At 44.9% G+C, this 18,345-nt stretch overlaps 1 protein-coding gene across 1 annotated transcript in view; it reads left to right on the top strand.

Moving 5' to 3' along the window:
* LOC144821569 (sodium-coupled monocarboxylate transporter 1-like) overlaps nucleotides 1–18,345 on the top strand; it is a 307,024-nt gene that overhangs the window by 234,606 nt on the left and 54,073 nt on the right. The window contains exon 12 of the mRNA XM_078678765.1: nucleotides 5,408–5,637. Within this exon, the coding sequence (XP_078534891.1) occupies nucleotides 5,408–5,637 (230 nt within the window). The remainder of the gene's footprint in view (nucleotides 1–5,407; nucleotides 5,638–18,345) is intronic.

Here is an 18,345-nt window from a genome sequence, read left to right as displayed (position 1 = left end):
CCATCCGCCATCCTAATTGACCCCCTTGTTTTTTACTTGCAGCCATTGTCGAATCGATACCAGTCCTTTACTTACATAAGAACCTCAAATTCTTAACTGATCCCAATGCATCAGTCAGCTATAGCTATTAAGCCCCTGCAGTTGACACTCATTGCGTGTCCTCAAACATCCAGCCACCTTGGCGTACGATCTCACGGCTTGGATAGCAACATAATGAATTACGCAATTTGGAACTGGACTTTTGTTTAATGGACTGTAATCTATCGGTGCACTACCAACTGTGAAATGTAGATACTAATGGTTCAACACAAGAATCCATTGGATAATGAGCTAATAACTTGCGTGTTTGATAAATCTGTGCTCTACTTCCCAAAACAAAGATTTGGGTTGCGGAAAGTTTTGCACAGATTGGTAGACGTGGGTGCTACAAGGGTCTCAAAAGGTATTTAGACTATTTAAATTCAGACCGAGGCGTTTTGCTGAATGATTGCCCAAAACCTGCAGTTGTCTAAGTGTTTGTACATGCTGTTCTGTGATCTATCTAGAATTGTTTTAAAAATATTTTTTTCTTTTGGATGGCAAAGCCTGGGAATTGCACTCTGATGACCATTGTATCATGTAAGAAATGTGTTTTCTGCATAGCAGGTATTGTTGCTGAAATCGGATGCCACCCATGATAAAATCAATGACAGAATTTATCTGTGACATCGAGTGTGAGGTCAAAAGCATACATTGATGAAATTCTACTTGTGTAGCTCACAACAACTGAAGAATTTCAGAGGATTTTAGGCTTTGGATTTTAATCTTAACGTCCCTCCTTCTGAAACATTTAGAGATATTTGTATTTTTTGCACACGTGTAGACTGTTAGATTTGCGGTCAGTAAAAAACCATAATTTGACTATAACGAAGTGGTTTACATGAATATGAAACACTTACATGTGGTCACAAAACTATTGGAGGTGGCAATGTGCAGGCTGCTAATTTGGGACCTTGTTAGATGGAAATAAGAGACAGCTCCACAAAATGGGTAGTTGGGAGGACAGTGAGATCTCTCATCCACCAGAAAGAGCTGGGTAAGTAGCTTGTTCTTCTGATAGAGAGATATAACGACAGATTCCCGACCTTTAGAATAAGTCTAGGTATGTACCAAAGCAGCACCTCCCAAAATGAAGGATCTATAGAGTGGCTCAGAACAACATATCCTACAGGACTGAATGGGCGAAATGCCATTCCCATCAGACCTGGCTGTAAAGACCTTGTGAATGTTAAGACTAATGCCCATGTCTCTGTCTGGCAGATGTCAAGAACAAGCACTCTGCATGCCAGTGCAGTGGTGGCAGCCTTGGTGCACACTTTCAACTGATGGTCATCAAAGATAGCAAATGTTGGTATCCCCGATCTCCGAAGGGACACTGATTAAAGAATGGATAACTGGAAATGCTCTTGGCCAACCTTGAACTGCAGGTTGCATCTGTGGAACTGTGGGACGGGTACATGAAAGTACATTTCCTGCAGGTCCAAGGCAACCATCCAGTTGCCTGGATGCAGAGCAGACAGAACCTCGGTCAGTGTGAGCATTTTGAATTTGTCGTTCTGCAGGATGGCATTCAGAGGGCTAAGATCTAGATTTGGACAAAGGCCTTCATTGCTCTTCAGCATGAGGAAATGGAGGAAGTAACAATCCACCAATGGTTCTGCATCCCAATCCCTTTCGATGGCTCCTTTGGACAATAGTGCTCACACAATCTTGTAGTAAGTTGGATAGGTCCTCCTCTGAAAGTCGCTTTGATGTGGGAGGAAATTGTGGTGGGTCAGAAAGTAACAGAGGGGCATAGCCTTGCTGAAGAATCATTTGGACCCATCCGTCAGATGTGATGGATTGGCACCCAGGACAAACTATGGTATCCTGCTTCCACAGGGTAGTTGTGCGCCGCTAGGGGCAAACAAAAGTAACTTGGGTGATGTTGCTTCAGGGGAAGGAAATTGGAAGATCTGTGCCTCTGGTGACCTGATCATTGCCTGACTGATCCCCGAACCTGATCATGAAAGGGCTGGTGTGAATGCAATTAAGGGCATGGGTCTACCTGCTAGCCAACCCTCTTGCGTAGCCTCTAAAAAGGCTAAAATTCAATGGGGGAACTGCCTGGCTGGGGCCGAGAGACCCAAAAGTGCACAGTTGCCTTAATTTCTTTAAAGCAGAGTCAGCAGTTTCACTGAATTGTCGGGATCCCTCAAAAGGCATATCATAAGGGATGCCTGCACATTACCTGAAAAACCTGTGGATTGTATCCAAGCATAAGGGCTCAGAAGACGCAGGCCTAGGTTGCATGACTTCTGTAAGGTATTTGTCTAAACATTAACCGAAGACAATTTTAGATCCAGAACCTCAGAAGCACATCTAATTACCACCATAAAGGAACAAGACTCCGTTGTTAGCAGCCCAATGGTAGGAAGCAGCCCCATATCATGGAAGTATCAAGCCGACTGGTCTCCTGTAAAATCATATATATATATATATCTATACCATTATCATAATGTGGGGGTAAATCATCCCCATCATTAACATTGTCATCTCTGGGTGGTGGCAAAAGCTAGTCAGAATCAGAAGAAAAAGATGAATGCGCCTCTGAGACGGCCCCACAGTAGTGGCAGTGCATTGTCTGAAGGAGGCTGTAACCAGTTGTGGTGGAGTGAAGTCTGAGCATTCCGTCCATAGAGGTTGAGAAAAATTTGGCTTGCGGTCTACCATCGGATGCCGCACTGCATCTTCCTCTGGCATCGGAATAGAATTCACCATTAGAATAGGTGCAGACCCCAAGAGTTTCTAGTGCCTCAGATGGCACTGAAGTTGGCTACACCGGTAGTAATCTATCTGCAGGCTGCTGTGGGTCCTTGGGGCCTAAAGGCACACACGAAGAAGCAAATAACTATCCCAAAATACTTCGAATGGCCTCCTTAAAGTCCTTGACCTGCTGCAGTGTCGCCAATGACGCCAGGAAACTCAGGGTGCGTCAGAATCAATCACATAATTGGCTCCACGATCAGCAGCAGTATCGATTGGCACCTTGACTCCTTGTGACTTCTCTTTAAATAGAGAGTGATTGAATGAGGCGGAGTCCAGCTTCTTCTTCTTATGATATGGACTTTTTTGCTTACCAGATGACTTCCATCATGAAGAAGACCTGTCACAGGATCAGCCCGAGAGTGGGGGTGGGTCCACACCCTCAACCTGGAGTGTCAGTGGGTCTTACATGAGATGCATGACTTCTTTTCATGTTCAGCAACATACAGCTTTGCTTAATGGTCCTGGATCTCCTTCAAGTACATAAGGGCACACTCATTGCATTGCTTGGATTCATGCTCTGAGTCCAAACACAAACTGCACACCTTGTGCAGTTTCATCATCAAAATCTGTGTTCAACAGCCACCGCACCTTTCGATTCCTGCAGTCTTGGGTGAGGACATCATTCCCTGGCACTCTGGATTTTGATTTGAGAAATTGTCTATACAGACAAAATATAGACGAAAGAGGGAGCGGAGAGCCTGATCCATGTTTCAAAGTTCAGAAAGAAAGGAACTCACGTCTGTGCACAGGGGCGGCACTAATATGTGGTTGTACTATGCTTCTTCTGAGGTGGAACAAAGCTGACACAGAGAAGCATGGCATCACCTAGCGGCATGCAGGATCACTGCTATAAAAAATTTCCAGATCCAGTCTGGCACCTGGAAAATATTCTAAAGGCGAGGAAGTTGTGGTTGGAAGTATCCATCAGAAAATGTAATGTGCTAGAGAGAGAAGGCTCTCAGTTGTGATAGTGTTGTTCTCATACATCTGTAGCTACGTGACACAATATTTGGGATAAAAGACTTATTGAATCTCCTGATAGCTGGTTGCCTCCGAAGATTCCTTCAAGATAACTAGCACTCTGAAACTGCACTTTATCTGGTAAATCAAATGAATAGAGATCCGACTTTAACTCGTGTTTATATTGAAAGCTGCATCCTAATTTTTTATTGCATGGATTACATCTCAACAGATCTTTGAGCTGCATAGTATATCACTTTCATTCTAGAGAATAGTACACCTTCACTATGTTAGCAATATGGATATTGACGCCACAGAATTTAGCTGCTTATTCCTCATACTTCTGGAAATGCTTCTCTCATGAGGTACTCGGGCCATTCCCAATGGAAGAAATATCGGTAAACCAAGGATTAGATTTATGTATAATCTGATTATAGCATTTAAATGTAGTGTATGCATCAATCCACACTCAGTAAGGACCTGAACATTTTACACTGAGGCTACAGACAGTTTGCAGAAATCATTTTTGCTGCATGAATTTAATTCCTGCGTGAGTATAATAGCTGAAATTTGGTAGTACAAGAATTTAGCATGAAAATTACGTATTTTTTATTTTGTAGGAAATGTACATCATGGTCATGCTGCAGTCCCATTCGGTGAAGAATAGTATCCTAATTTCTCAATAGGCATTTTATTTTATGTGACAATCCCAAAAACAATTCTGATCCGCAAAAGACAGATATTTACACAGCATACAACTTACAGGTGTAAGAATAAAGCTTGAGCTGGGTGAACTGAGCACAGGCAACTGCTTCCATCGCAGATACTCCTGGCATATGTTGGCATTGTATGAAAAGTAGAGCAACACAAGGAAGTAAGAAAGCAGTACCAGCAAAGAATAGAGAAGTGAAATCAGTGTGTAGGAATATAGAGTGCCAGGTGCACAAGACATTGTAATGATATATTGGATATGCGCCACACACCCAGTAGTCCAGAGTTAATTTATCACACCCAGAAGTCAAGAGATATTGTGCAGACTGAACTGACCTTGATGGGTGTTCAGTCAGGGTAGCATGGACTGGGTAAGAGAAAATAGCTAAGCTGTCTGCTAGTAGTGGACATACTAGATTAGTAGCAATTGGTATTTGGGAATCATAGGTCAGATTTCAAGCAAACTACAAGGTTATTTCCCCTCCTTAATATACATGAATCTACTGTGGGGTTCTGCTCAGATCATGGTGCACCTGTCGCTACTGCCCATTGATTCCATACCAAGTGTGGCAAAATTATCTCTAATAATAGAATGAGGATGATCATCAATCTATACTGAGTGTGGCAAACGGAGAACACTTCCACATTCTGCACCCCTACATTTTGGGTCAGTTGGGCACAAAAGAGTGAGTCTGTTTGACATGAGTTCATATGCCCACAATATTGCCTCCGTCCCAATGCTTCAATACATTGTTTTTGTCCTGAACTCTCTTGCCACACCTGATCCCATCCTCTCTTTTTGTTTTGTCAACCTATAGTTCATACATATGGAAGTTGAATGTGATTCAAATATCAGCCACATTAATGTATAACTTATTTTTTTTCTTAGGGTGCAATTGTGGGACTTATAACAGGATTTTGTATTTCACTGTGGGTTGGAATTGGAGGGCAGCTTTACATTCCTCCGCCTGAGCGGCGTTTACCATTGAATCTCAGCACTGCTGGCTGCAACTTTAGCAATTATGACATAAATAACAACTGGACCTCAATTAGCAACTGGACATCAACTACAGCAGTGCCAACAGTTACGCCTTTGATACCCATGGAAGCCAATGAAAGGTAGGTAAATTAGCTCACATGTAGACATTATGTTATCAGGATTTTGTATACCATTACTTATCAGGAGTAAGCGAACTCCATACAATTTGCTGCTTAGAACGGTGATGTTGGAAGTGAAGAATTGGCAATGCTAGTGTTTACTTGAAACTTCTCTAAAAACAATATGTTAGAAATTGGGTTACTGGTTGACTGGGGGTGAGCCCTGATCAAACAACAACCACAATCAGGGCAAGTCACAAGCAAACCCTCAAATTAACCTGTGCTCACCTCCCGGTGGCCTGGCACAGAACAGTCAGATTTAACTTAGTGGCAATGTATAAAGTATTTGTGTAACACATCAAACAGTAAAACAGTGAAAACACCACACAACAAAGCAAGACCAAAACAACTAAAATCCAATCATCAGAAATGGTGTTATTAATTTTTAAAGAATAAACTGCAAAATAGCACCTAAAGGTATTAAGCGCCAACCACAGCTTTCTGGTTGCGCTGCACTGGGTCAAAGCGAAAAGATCAAGCCAACCACGATGGTGCGCGGGTCGGATACAGTCCCAGATTAGTCCTGATGAAGGTTTAACTTCTCAAGTTTTATGCCAAGAGCCCCATCCACATGGGAGAGGGCCGCAGGGAGCAAGGAGATGGTCAATGGCAGTTGTCGGTGTGGCACGAAGAGCAGGCTGGGCGTGGATAGGTGGTCTGGAGTCTCACGTTGGCGGTCCTCTGTGGCAATCGATGCTGGCTGTGCAAAGAGATGGGCTGGCAGTGGCTCGCGCTGATTTTCAGTGCAAGTAGGGCAGTTCAGGTGTGAACGAGCTTGTTCGCAGTCTCAAAGTGTCAAAAGCATGATTTAAGAGCATACCTAGCCACACCAAGGGTCCAGGACCTGAGGGGCAGATGAAGAGCCTTTTTTTATCCCTGAGGCTCAGATCAGGACGCCACCAAACAAGCCCTTTAAGCCACTCTGCAGTCCTGGGTTCAAGATGGGTAGCAGGTCTAGTTCTTCCTCCAAAGTCAAGTAGGCAGCAGGTTAACCCAGCAGAACAGCAGTCCAGCAGAGTGGCAGTCCTTTGAACAGCACAGCAGCCCTTCTTCCTGGCAGAGTATCCACAGGTATAGAAGTGTACTGAAGAGTTGGTGTCTGAGGTCCTACTTTTATACCATACTGTCCTAGTACTGGACGGTGGGAGAAGCTTCTAGACAGTGGCTTTGAAGTGCATGGAATTTTTTGCACCCCTTGCCCTAGTTCAAAGCTGGCTGAAGTGAAAAAGCGGGGTCGCCAGGCCCGTTGTGTAAAGGCAGAGCACAGGCTATTCATGTGTAAGTGGTGCTGTGCTCAGTCTGCCCCCCTATCCTGCCAGTAGATTGTCCACGCATGCACACCTAATCCCTCTCTTGTGTGACTGAGAGGAATTTACAAAATCTAACTGTCAGTTATAACCAGTCATGAGACCCAAGACAGGCTACAGGCAAAAAAGGGCAGGAAATGGCAACTTTTGTAAAATTGGCAATTTCATAACTGTAATAAAAAATCCTACTTTACTATTAATAAGAGTATCGCATTACAATTTCATAGACGCCAAACTTGAACTGATCATCTCTTTCTTTTTGGAAATTACACTGATAAAATGTAATATGGCAAATCCAATGTTATCCTATGGGAGAGATAGGCCTTGCAGTAGTGAAAAACAAATTTAAGAGTGTTTCACTAAAGATACATGTCCTACTTTTTAAAGAGCCAACCCTAGGCATGACTTTTATGTGCTAAAAAGGACATTTTTGGACCAGGTAAAAGGTTTACTTTGCCAGGTCAAAATGGTTTAAGACTGCACACAGAGGCTCTGCGATGGCAGGCCTGAGACATGTCTGAGGGTCTACTTAAGTGGGTGGCACAATCAGTGCTTTAGTCCCACTATTAGCATTTAATTTACAGGCCCTGGTTACAAGTAATCCCACTTTACTAGGGATTTAGAAGTAAATGAAATATGCCAATCTGGAATAATCCAATATTACCATGTTTTGAGGAGTGAGCACATGCACGTTAGCAGTGGTAAAGTGCATAGAGTTCTAATGCCAGCAAAAACAAGGTCAGATAAATGGTGGTGGAAGGCAATATGTTTGGGGGAAGACAACCCTAAGGCTGACAGGTCTAACACAATAGGTTTTAATATTTTCTTAAACCTTAGGAGAGTTAATTCCATTCTTATAAATGCACATATGTAATTTTGTAACTGCAAATCAAAGGAGCACTCGAGAAAAACATAGTGCACAACATGGTATTAGGTACAACAGAGCAAGATACTGGAGAAAAGTGGCAGTAGAGGTTTTGAGGCAGGAGGGTGGGTTGTGTAGTTTCCATTAATGAATTATGCAACATCATCATGGAGGAATAGCAGGCTACAATAATTAAGAGACAAAGTTGAGGTTAAGGGACACCTAAGGTGTAGTCTGTGAACTGTGAGGTCAATGTGCATCAAGGTATCGTCCGACGTAACAAGACTTCAGCTTTGTCTGAAACTGGAGAAGGCAGGAGGCAGACCACATCTGGATTAGGATAAAAATCCCGATCTGCATATCAGGATAACGACTGACGTCTTGTTTACACAATGCCGAACTTTATGATCTAAAGAATGTCTATGCTTCTGCAGGTGCTGTACAACCCCACGTTGCATCTTACTGTTGGGTGACAGGGTAACTTGCATTGATTATCTCGTTGACCATGCTGTATGACTTAAATTACTTCAATGAGGTATGTTTAGCAAAGAGAACCAACTGAGTTCTCTGAGGGTAAGTTGAATTCTGTCATACCTCCAAATACATTTTGGTTAGGCAGCAAGGAGCATATAGGATGCTGTTTAGAGAGTCAGGTTGGCAGTCAGTGGTGTCATTGGACAGAACGTTGCCTCAGTTGAGATGGAGTGGAATACTATTTAGATGGCATAGTTAAAATGTGATTTTGAGTGTTTGAGTCTGAGGTGGACTAAGCAAAGTTTCTAGTTAGTATTCTAATCTAACTCTCATGATGGTGATAATTCTATTGCATTATATCAGTTTATTGTATAACATGTTCAACCATGTTATGTATTAATAACGCAGTGTGAACAGCATATTTATAATTCAAATAAACGCTACTCATTAAACATTGCATTGAGTTGGGCTACCTCATAGGTGCAGCAGACAATGCAAGCTAGGTTTAAAAACCTGAACGATATAGTACTAAAGGGTCTAGGCCCAAGGGCTTCTCTTAATTGCTTTACCTCACCATAATCAGGGCCACTAAAATTATGCATCAAGGGAGGACCAAATTATGTGGCATGCCTTACTATATTATGTGGCAAGAAAATGCAAATGATGCAGTGTGATGCAGCTCAATTTGTGATAGTATCACTTCATCATTTTGTCATTTTCACATGTTAACACTGTCTGGACAAAGATTTCACCTAATTCGGACTAGTTTTAACTCAAATACAGTAATATGCAACTGAAAGGTGAACAATCAAATGTTTGCGATTTGCACTCCACTGCAATATTTTTAGTAACTTTTGATCCATTTGAGCTAGAAAATGTTTTTTGTTAAAATCTGCAAATTATGCAGCAGATGATGCCTTATGTGGAAAATCCATAATCATGCAAAAAATGGAGCAACCGCAAAATGGCATAATTCCGGTGGCCCTGGCCACAGTTAACTTTGTTCCATCTACTATGAACCCCTAAAACAACAAAGGCACTGCTGGAAAAGGTAGGCCATGCCATTGCAATGGTTCTATTGAACTTTTTCTGTCCATTTAGATATTCCACCACAAGTAGTAAAGTCACATACTTGTTAGGTCCAGTCAGTGGTTTCAGAAGTTTAACCAGAGCTCAACCCCTGGTAGATAGGGCACAGAGCAGACAGGCTTAGTTTAGATGAGAATGTGTAACTCATTTAGTACCAAAACAGTTAAAAAGGCAAAAACACAACTCAATAAAAATCTCACTCCTATGTATAAAAATACAGTAAATTTAAGGAGCATACTGACACCAAAAATACAATAAAGGAAACTGGAGATTAATTTTCTGAAGATTTAGTAGAAAATAGAGCCAAGAATCACAAAGAGCCACTGGTGGTCAATGGCTGTATTAGGCAGGAATCTAGGCACGTTTTTAGGCTGACCCCACTAGGGCTTTGCTCAGGTTCGAAAAGTAGATTGGCCCCGTGAGGGCCTACGAGGTAGGGAAGTTCAAACATATCCTCAAGTCTCAATTTGAAAAGGGACTTTGTTGTTTTTCTGAGGAAAAACTCTTCTCTCTGCGGGACAAACCAAAAATCAAATTCAGTGCTGTGGAGCCTCTAGCAGGACGCTTTTCATATGCGGCCTGTCCTCTGGAAACTCTGGAGATCAAGTTTTGAAAAAGTTCCCAAACTTATTTTGGTGTCCAAAACAACCACAGTAGCACACTTCTGATGCCCCCGGGAGCACAGGGGGAGCACTTAAATACTCTTGGGGTGTCAGGCAGAGGCAACAGCAAAGTCCAGCTACAGCAAAGTCCAGTCCAGGTGGAGTTCTTCGCAGGAATGTCCTTTTCAGCTCTATTTTGTCCCAGAATCCAGCCAGGGAATCAACCTCATGATCTTTGAAGATCGTTTTTCCTTGGATTTCAAGTGGAAGGGGATCCAACCCCTAAGGTGCTTCTCACAGGTCAGAGTCCAAGTGCAGCAAGTTCAGTCTGCCTGGTACAATTTCACAAGTCCAGCAGTGTTCCGAGGAAGGCTAGGTGAGGGTCCAGCTTTGCAGGGTTTACCAGCTTGTGGGTGGAAGTCACCATAATACACTCCTAGTCTGTCTCTGAGCAATGGAGTAATGGTTCCCATGTCATGAGCTAACTACCTTTGCAGTAGTTCCTCTTTGCCTTACTGCAAATAGGCCAAAAATGCAATGTGTCAGCATAAAACCAAGATGGCAAAGGTCTACAGCCACTCTATAACTTGGGCTCTGGGGCTGTGGGTGGGAATGGAAAGTGTACTATAGCAATTCTAGTGTCCTCCAAAATCTAACACTAAATTCCAGTTTGAAGCCAGCACTCTACATACAACAAACCCAGGGACAGAAGTCTGTTAGGCCAAAAGTAGGGTGATTCATCAACCAGGGGATACGCAAGAATTGTCTTAGTATCCTGTTCTCTCCCTTTCAAGTGCATACTTTGGGCTTTTTAAAGATGGCTGAAGTCTTTGGCCACACCAAACCACACTAAACGTGTGTTTGTGTGTGAAGGGAGTGTATTATGGTAATCCTAGTATCCTTCCACATCTAACTCTAGAATGTAGTTTCAGGCAGTCCCTGTACACCAAAAATAACCTAGAGACAAAGCTGAGCTGGTACGACAAAGCTGAGCTTTCAGCAACCAGGCAGTGAATGCACACAAATTGTTTTTCCATTCTGTTTCCCTCCCTTGAAATGCACTTGCTATGTAATATGAAAAATCCCAGCAGATCTGTCAAGCAGGTCTTGACATTCCAGCAGGATCTGAATCTGTGATATGAACAAGGGACCTAGTGAGATGGAGGCCAGACTGGCTGAAGGGACAAACGAAGGGTACAGGCCTGGGTGTTAACTACATCTGCTGTGTCATCAGGTTAGGACTCTTTGAAAGTATAAAAGTCCATTGGTCCAGCACACAGGTCATCCCTTCAAGAGAACAACAACACCTCCTCAAGCCCAAGGCCTTTTTTCACTTTCCTGCGAGTAAGTTCCCACTGGCTGGCAGAAGGGAGAGAGACAAATACATATTCCACTTCCAGGGACATGGGGGCATGGCCATCCGTCTAAGAGGATGGATTTAACCCTGTGAGGCTGATCTCTGGCCCAGGGGCAATCATGCTCCCACTCAGAAAGACATCAGGCAGAAGAGATGAGGCAGGCGACTGCCTCCGCTTGCAAACCATGCAATTTACCAAATCGTAGGGATTAAGACAAGAAAATGCATTAGTACATCTGACCCTAAATCCCTTCAAGCCAATGGCGGTGAAAGCGAACCATCAGGCTTCAAGCAGGATCAAGGAATGCATGCAGGTATGGAAGGCTTACCTTAAATAGGTGTAATATTTGAGTGTAAAAAAACAATCAGTGAGCCCATCTTGTATCAGGTCAGAACACAGGTCCAGGGCTATGAGAAAAAATCCATACATGATCTTGGTATCACAGTCTTTATTCTGTAATGAATGAATGGAAAAATAGATTGTTTGAGCTATCTGCATGCATAATTGGGGTGTGTGGTTATCAGGAGTTGGTACCCAGAATTGTGGGAATGTGTGACTGTTTGGCTACAAATATAGATGAATGCTGCTAAAAGGAAAAAAACCTGTAGGACTCTAAGAGTATCATACCTTGAGCCTACTGCGCTTTCCTTTGGTACTTGTAGACCTCTTTCCTTCCTTTCCCGCGTACAAGACAGACCACATGTACTGATGGAGCAGTATGAATCCTACTGGCTTCAGTGAGTTTAATGAGTGGGCTAGAATGCATGTCTTACTGTCCCTTGAGAAGCAAAACAAACAAGACATGTAAAAGCAAGCAGTAGAGAGTGATAGTACATCCCCCAGGCCTGGGAATTGCTGTCAAAGCCTCCATGCTCATACCACTACCATGCGTGACCAAGCACCATTGTGATTCCACTCCCCACCAGAACAACACTTCATCCAACACTTCATAAACCCAAAACCCTTTGATAAGCTCTCCTGGGTGCTGTTTTAAGCGTTTTGGAAAAAGAGCGAACAGAGGCCTAATGCACAGAAGACTTTGCATTTGCAAGGCAAGCGTAAATAGCTCTGTGATACAAACCTCAAATCTGCAATGCACAACCAGCAATTCCACTGACGAATTAATGCAATCGCTAATGTGAAACTCACACTACCTGTACCACTATCTGTAACTTCTGATCCCTGTGACATTAAGGCACAAGGATCACCATGCAAACACATTTCAAAGCAAATTCTAGGATGAAGGTCTGTTGTGGGATGCAGATTCTCATTCCAGTATCCACAAATTAATGTAAAGGGCTTCCCGCCACATACATAATAATGAGAAAGTGGGTTTGAAACTATTTGTTAAAGGTGCCTTTGAACTGCAAGTAATTTTAGAATCACAGGAACTGCCCAGAGTTGGAAATTTGACCTTTCTTCTAGGTCTCTCTGGATTATTTTTGCCTTTCTGCTGAATCCTATTTTTCCTGGCTATAGAACTCAGTGCAAGTTAGCTCTGCTAACCAATGGCAACAGGTTTATGTTCCTCTAGTAGCCTGGCTGTGTAGGGTTAAACTGCAATTCCTCCTTTGGCTTCAAACCTTCCATTTAAATATTTATAAGCCATCACTAAGTAACCTTTCTGCCCATTAAGGCACGGTACACATTATTTAAAAGTAGGCCATGTTAAGGTTAATGTTAAACATGTCCTTATAGTGACCAGCACTTGAAAGATATTTTCACTAAAGCAGGGTTGCTTGTTCCTTAGAAAAGCACTGGAATACAATATTAAGTTTCATAAATGGAATCTCCACCTAGCAAAGAGCTACAAATTCAATTTCTGGGACTTGTTGAAATATTTATTGCAAGTCCAATTCACTAGTGAAGTGAGGTTTGTAATAGGCATTTTGGAAAGATGACTTTTATTAAGTCATCTTTGCCCTGCCTGAAGTCCCTGGATGCTATTGTTTTTTTAAAATACAATGTTATTAACATTTCAGATAACAAGAACAAACTTTTGATGAAAGTCAAATTGAGTACAGAGAAGTGCATACACTGAAGACAATATGTCAGGGCAAGCAGTATAGTACAGTGCCTGATACTTATTAATGAAAATCAAAATATTGCTTCCAATATTATTTGCCATTGAGGCGATTGGCTCAATAGCCTAAGATGTCAGATAAAATGTTTAGTGCTATCTGTATATGAAGAAAACTCTTTTTAACCTGAGAACCCTTCCACCCACCCACAGGAAGTTCTAGTTTGCAAAACTACCAGGCAATAGTAGGTTGGGGGACATTGCTGTATAAGAAACAATGAGGGTATAATAGTATGGAGAGCTGGGCTTAAACAATAACTTAGCTCACTCCCCGAACCCTACATTTATCTCGAGGACTTGTAAATAAACTGATCTAGGTTTTCTAAGTGGTCGGTCATCCTCTTTGGAATGTTCTTTTAAGTCTTGAAGGATTGCATCACAATAAATCGCCAGGGAGGACTTTCGCAGGCCCTGTATTTTCCTTCCCTTCGGAGAGCCGGTGGACTTGAAATCATCTAGCCGGAAGGGCTACAGCTTCCATGACAGAATTGGAGTGAGTATTTTCACCCAGTGTATGCTAACCTGCAATAGGTCGTGGTTTCACAGGGTTTTGCCTAGGTAAGACGTGTGCTGAACATAGGTGAGTAGATCTGCAGAGCTCACCATTCAATTTAGTCAAGCATGTAATCTATGGGGGTGGAGAGTGGAGGGGGCAGAACGAATATTCTTTAGACCTGGTATTCCTAACTCACCACACGTTGACTAGAGATCAAAGATGCAGCCAGTCGAATAGGTCTCTGGCAATATGAATAGCTGGTGTGCCTGGTAGAGGGGGTGTGATCTATTCAGTGTGGGATATAATATGGAGTTAAAATCTCCACTGGCATTTATCATATAGCGGGCTAATTAGCAAGCCTCTCAGAGAGGGATTCCTAAACTGTAATTGCATTTGGTGCATATATGCAGCCAAGTACTAATGGCAATCTATTTAAGAATCCATTCGACAGGACATAACGAACCATTGGACTAAATAAGGAGTCCTTGGCCACAAAGAGCACCCCCAGACGACTTCAGATCAGTGCATCTCTGTTGAACAAGGAGTGAGAGGTGCACAACAATTGGCTCCTCCATCTGCAGCGGAGGCCGTATGCAAACAAGATTTTTTTTTTCAAATGTACTAAACCCATTTAGCGATTCACTAAAATGTCACTATGGGCCATATGTATCAACAGATTTCCTCATAGACACAGAATGGGCAAAAACCATTGATACATCTGGCCCCAAATCACTAAAGGGGTTTAGGAAATCATGAAGAATTGCTATTTAGAAGGGGTGTTTTATGGTGTCCCTTCCAAATAGCGTTTTGTCACGGTAAGCATTAATGTTCCGCAACCAAAATGGGGTTGCAAAACATTCATATTTTACCAGCACTTCATACGAAGTTGTAACCCATTTGCATATGGGAGGGTATCTGCCGGAGGACCTTTTTAGGTCTCGCCTCTCAATGCGCATGCGCATTGAGCGAGACTATAGGGGCTTAAATAAGGTTTACCTAGACTGGCGGTTTGATGCTGTGCCCGTGCGCTTTTAGGTCAATGCGCAAGCGCATTGACCTAAAATGCTCGTGCACATCATCAAATCGCCATCTGTTCCCCAGCAGCACTCCTCCCACTCCTTTGAAGTGAAGCTTAGCTTCACTTCAAAGGCCCCTGCTGCTTCACACCTTCATCGCCGCTCTCCCCGCTCCGCCCCATGTCGCATTTCTCCTCCCCCTCCCCACAGCAATGCCCTCCGTCTTGTTTCCCTTTGCTGTTTTATCTAGCATAAACTCGATACAGAGGTGGGCGCTTTACATAAGGATCAGTTACATTACAGGAAGGCACATTCAGCCACATATAAGCTTGGCATGCATTCCTTACATTCTACAGAGGTAGAGTTTGGAAAGTGAGTGTAGGTATGTTATGCAAGTATGTCTCATGTAGTTGCACGGTCCATACATTACAACGGGAGCATGAACTTGTGGTCAGGTATAAATTGCATGCATAGTCTTGTATTTTTTTTGTTTATTTACATAGACATTATTAGTCTGTTCAGATCCCTGCAATCTGCAGGGCTTGCTTTGCAACCACGCCGCCACCGAGGAATGCTTGTTTCTTCTACTAGTTTGTTTGACTCAAATGTTTCTTAAAACCGGGCACGATGTAGCGCCATTTGGTGGTCAAGTTGATGCTCCACGTGTTTTACTCGTACCTGTTTTCTACAAGATTTTTGCTCGTCATAAATCCGATTTCCACTACAATCAAATTCACCCGATTACTTTGGCAGCGTGTAGTTTAATTACGTATGCGCCCATTGCCATATTAGAAATAATTGCACTGGTGCAAAATATAGAGTAACGCCATTATTTTTCTCTTTGTAATATGATAGAAAACTGCACATACTCAAGACCATAGTACAATAATATATTTTGTACCAGGTCAAAGGGAAGGCTATTGACAGAGTAGGTAGCCACCACATCCACCACCAACAAGTCCACGACAACCACCACCATGTCCACCACCACCACATCCACCACCACTACGTCCACCACCACTACGTCCACCACCACCACATCCACCGCATCCAGCACCACCACCACATTCACCATCACCTCCACATTCACCTCCACATCCACCTCCACATCCACCTCCACATCCACCACCACATCCACCACCACATCCACCACCACATCCACCATCACATCCACCACCACATCCACCATCACATCCACCGCCACATCCACCGCCACATCCACCGCCACATCCACCGCCACATCCACCACATCCACCACCACCACATCCACCACCCCATCCACCACCACCCCCACCCCATCCACCACCGCATCCACCACCACCACCGCATCCACCATCACCACATCCACCGCATCCACCACCACCGCATCCACCATCACCACATCCACCGCATCCACCACCACTGCATCCACCACCACATCCACCATCACCACCACATCCACCACCACATCCACCACCACATCCACCATCACCTCCACATCCACCGCCACATCCACCACCACATCCACCACCACCACATCCACCACCACCGCATCCACCACCACATCCACCACCACATCCACCACCACATCCACCGCATCCACCACCACCACATCCACCACCACATCCACCACATCCACCACCACTTCCACCACATCCACCACCACATCCACCACCACATCCAACACATCCACCACCACTTCCACCACCACCGCATCCACCACCACCACCGCATCCACCACCACCACCACATCCACTGCATCCACCACCACCACCACCACATCCACCACCACATCCACCATCACCTCCACATCTACCATGACATCCACCGCCACATCCACCACCACATCCACCACATCTACCACCACCACATCCACCACATGCACCACCACCACATCCACCACATGCACCACCACCACATCCACCACCACATCCACCACCACATCCACCACACCCACCACCACATCCACCGCATCCACATCCACCACATCCACCACCACATCCACCACCACATCCACCACCACATCCACCACCACTTCCACCACCACATCCACCACCACATCCACCACCACCACATCCACCACATCCACCACCACCACATCCACCATCACCTCCACATCCACCACCACATCCACCACCACCACATCCACTGCCACATCAACCACCACATCCACCGCCACATCCACCGCCACATCCACCACCACATCCACCACACCCACCACACCCACCACCACCACATCCACCACACCCACCACCACTACATCAACCACCACCACCCCATCCACCACCACATCCACCGCATCCACCACATCCACCGCATCCACCACCACATCCACCACCACATCCACCATCACCACCACATCCACCACCACATCCACCATCACCTCCACATCCACCATGACATCCACCGCCACATCCACCACCACATCCACCACATGCACCACCACCGCATCCACCACCACATCCACCACCACATCCACCACCACATCCACCACACCCACCACCACCACATCCACCACCACATCCACCGCATCCACCACCACCACATCCACCACATCCACCACCACATCCACCACCACTTCCACTACCACTGCATCCACCACCACCACCACCGCATCCACCACCACCGCATCCACCACCACATCCACCACCACATCCACCACCACATCCACCACCACATCCACCACCACATCCACCTCCACATCGACCACCACATCCACCACCACATCCACCACCACATCCACCATGACATCCACCACCACATCCACCACCACATCCACCGCCACATCCACCGCCACATCCACGCCACATCCACCATCACATTCACCACCACATCCACCACATCCACCACACCCACCACCACATCCACCGCATCCACCACCACATCCACCACCACATCCAACACATCCACCACCACTTCCACCACCACCGCATCCACCACCGCCACCGCATCCACCACCACCACCGCATCCACCATCACCACATCCACCGCATCCACCACCACCACCACATCCACCACCACATCCACCACCACATCCACCATCCACATCCACCACCACATCCACCATCACCTCCACATCCACCATGACATCCACCGCCACATCCACCACCACCACCACATCCACCACATGCACCACCACCGCATCCACCAACACATCCACATCCACCACCACATCCACCACACCCACCACCACCACATCCACCACCACATCCACCGCATCCACCACCACCACATCCACCACCACATCCAACACATCCACCACCACTTCCACCAACACCGCATCCACCACCACCACCACATCCACCACCTCATTCACCACCGCATCCACCACCGCATCCACCACCGCATCCACCACACCCACCATCACTTCCACCACCACATCCACCACCACATCCACCACCAC

This window comes from Lissotriton helveticus, chromosome 1_1 (genome assembly GCF_964261635.1).
Source record: "Lissotriton helveticus chromosome 1_1, aLisHel1.1, whole genome shotgun sequence".
NCBI lineage: Eukaryota > Metazoa > Chordata > Amphibia > Caudata > Salamandridae > Lissotriton > Lissotriton helveticus.
This window is presented reverse-complemented; position numbering and strand designations above follow the sequence as displayed.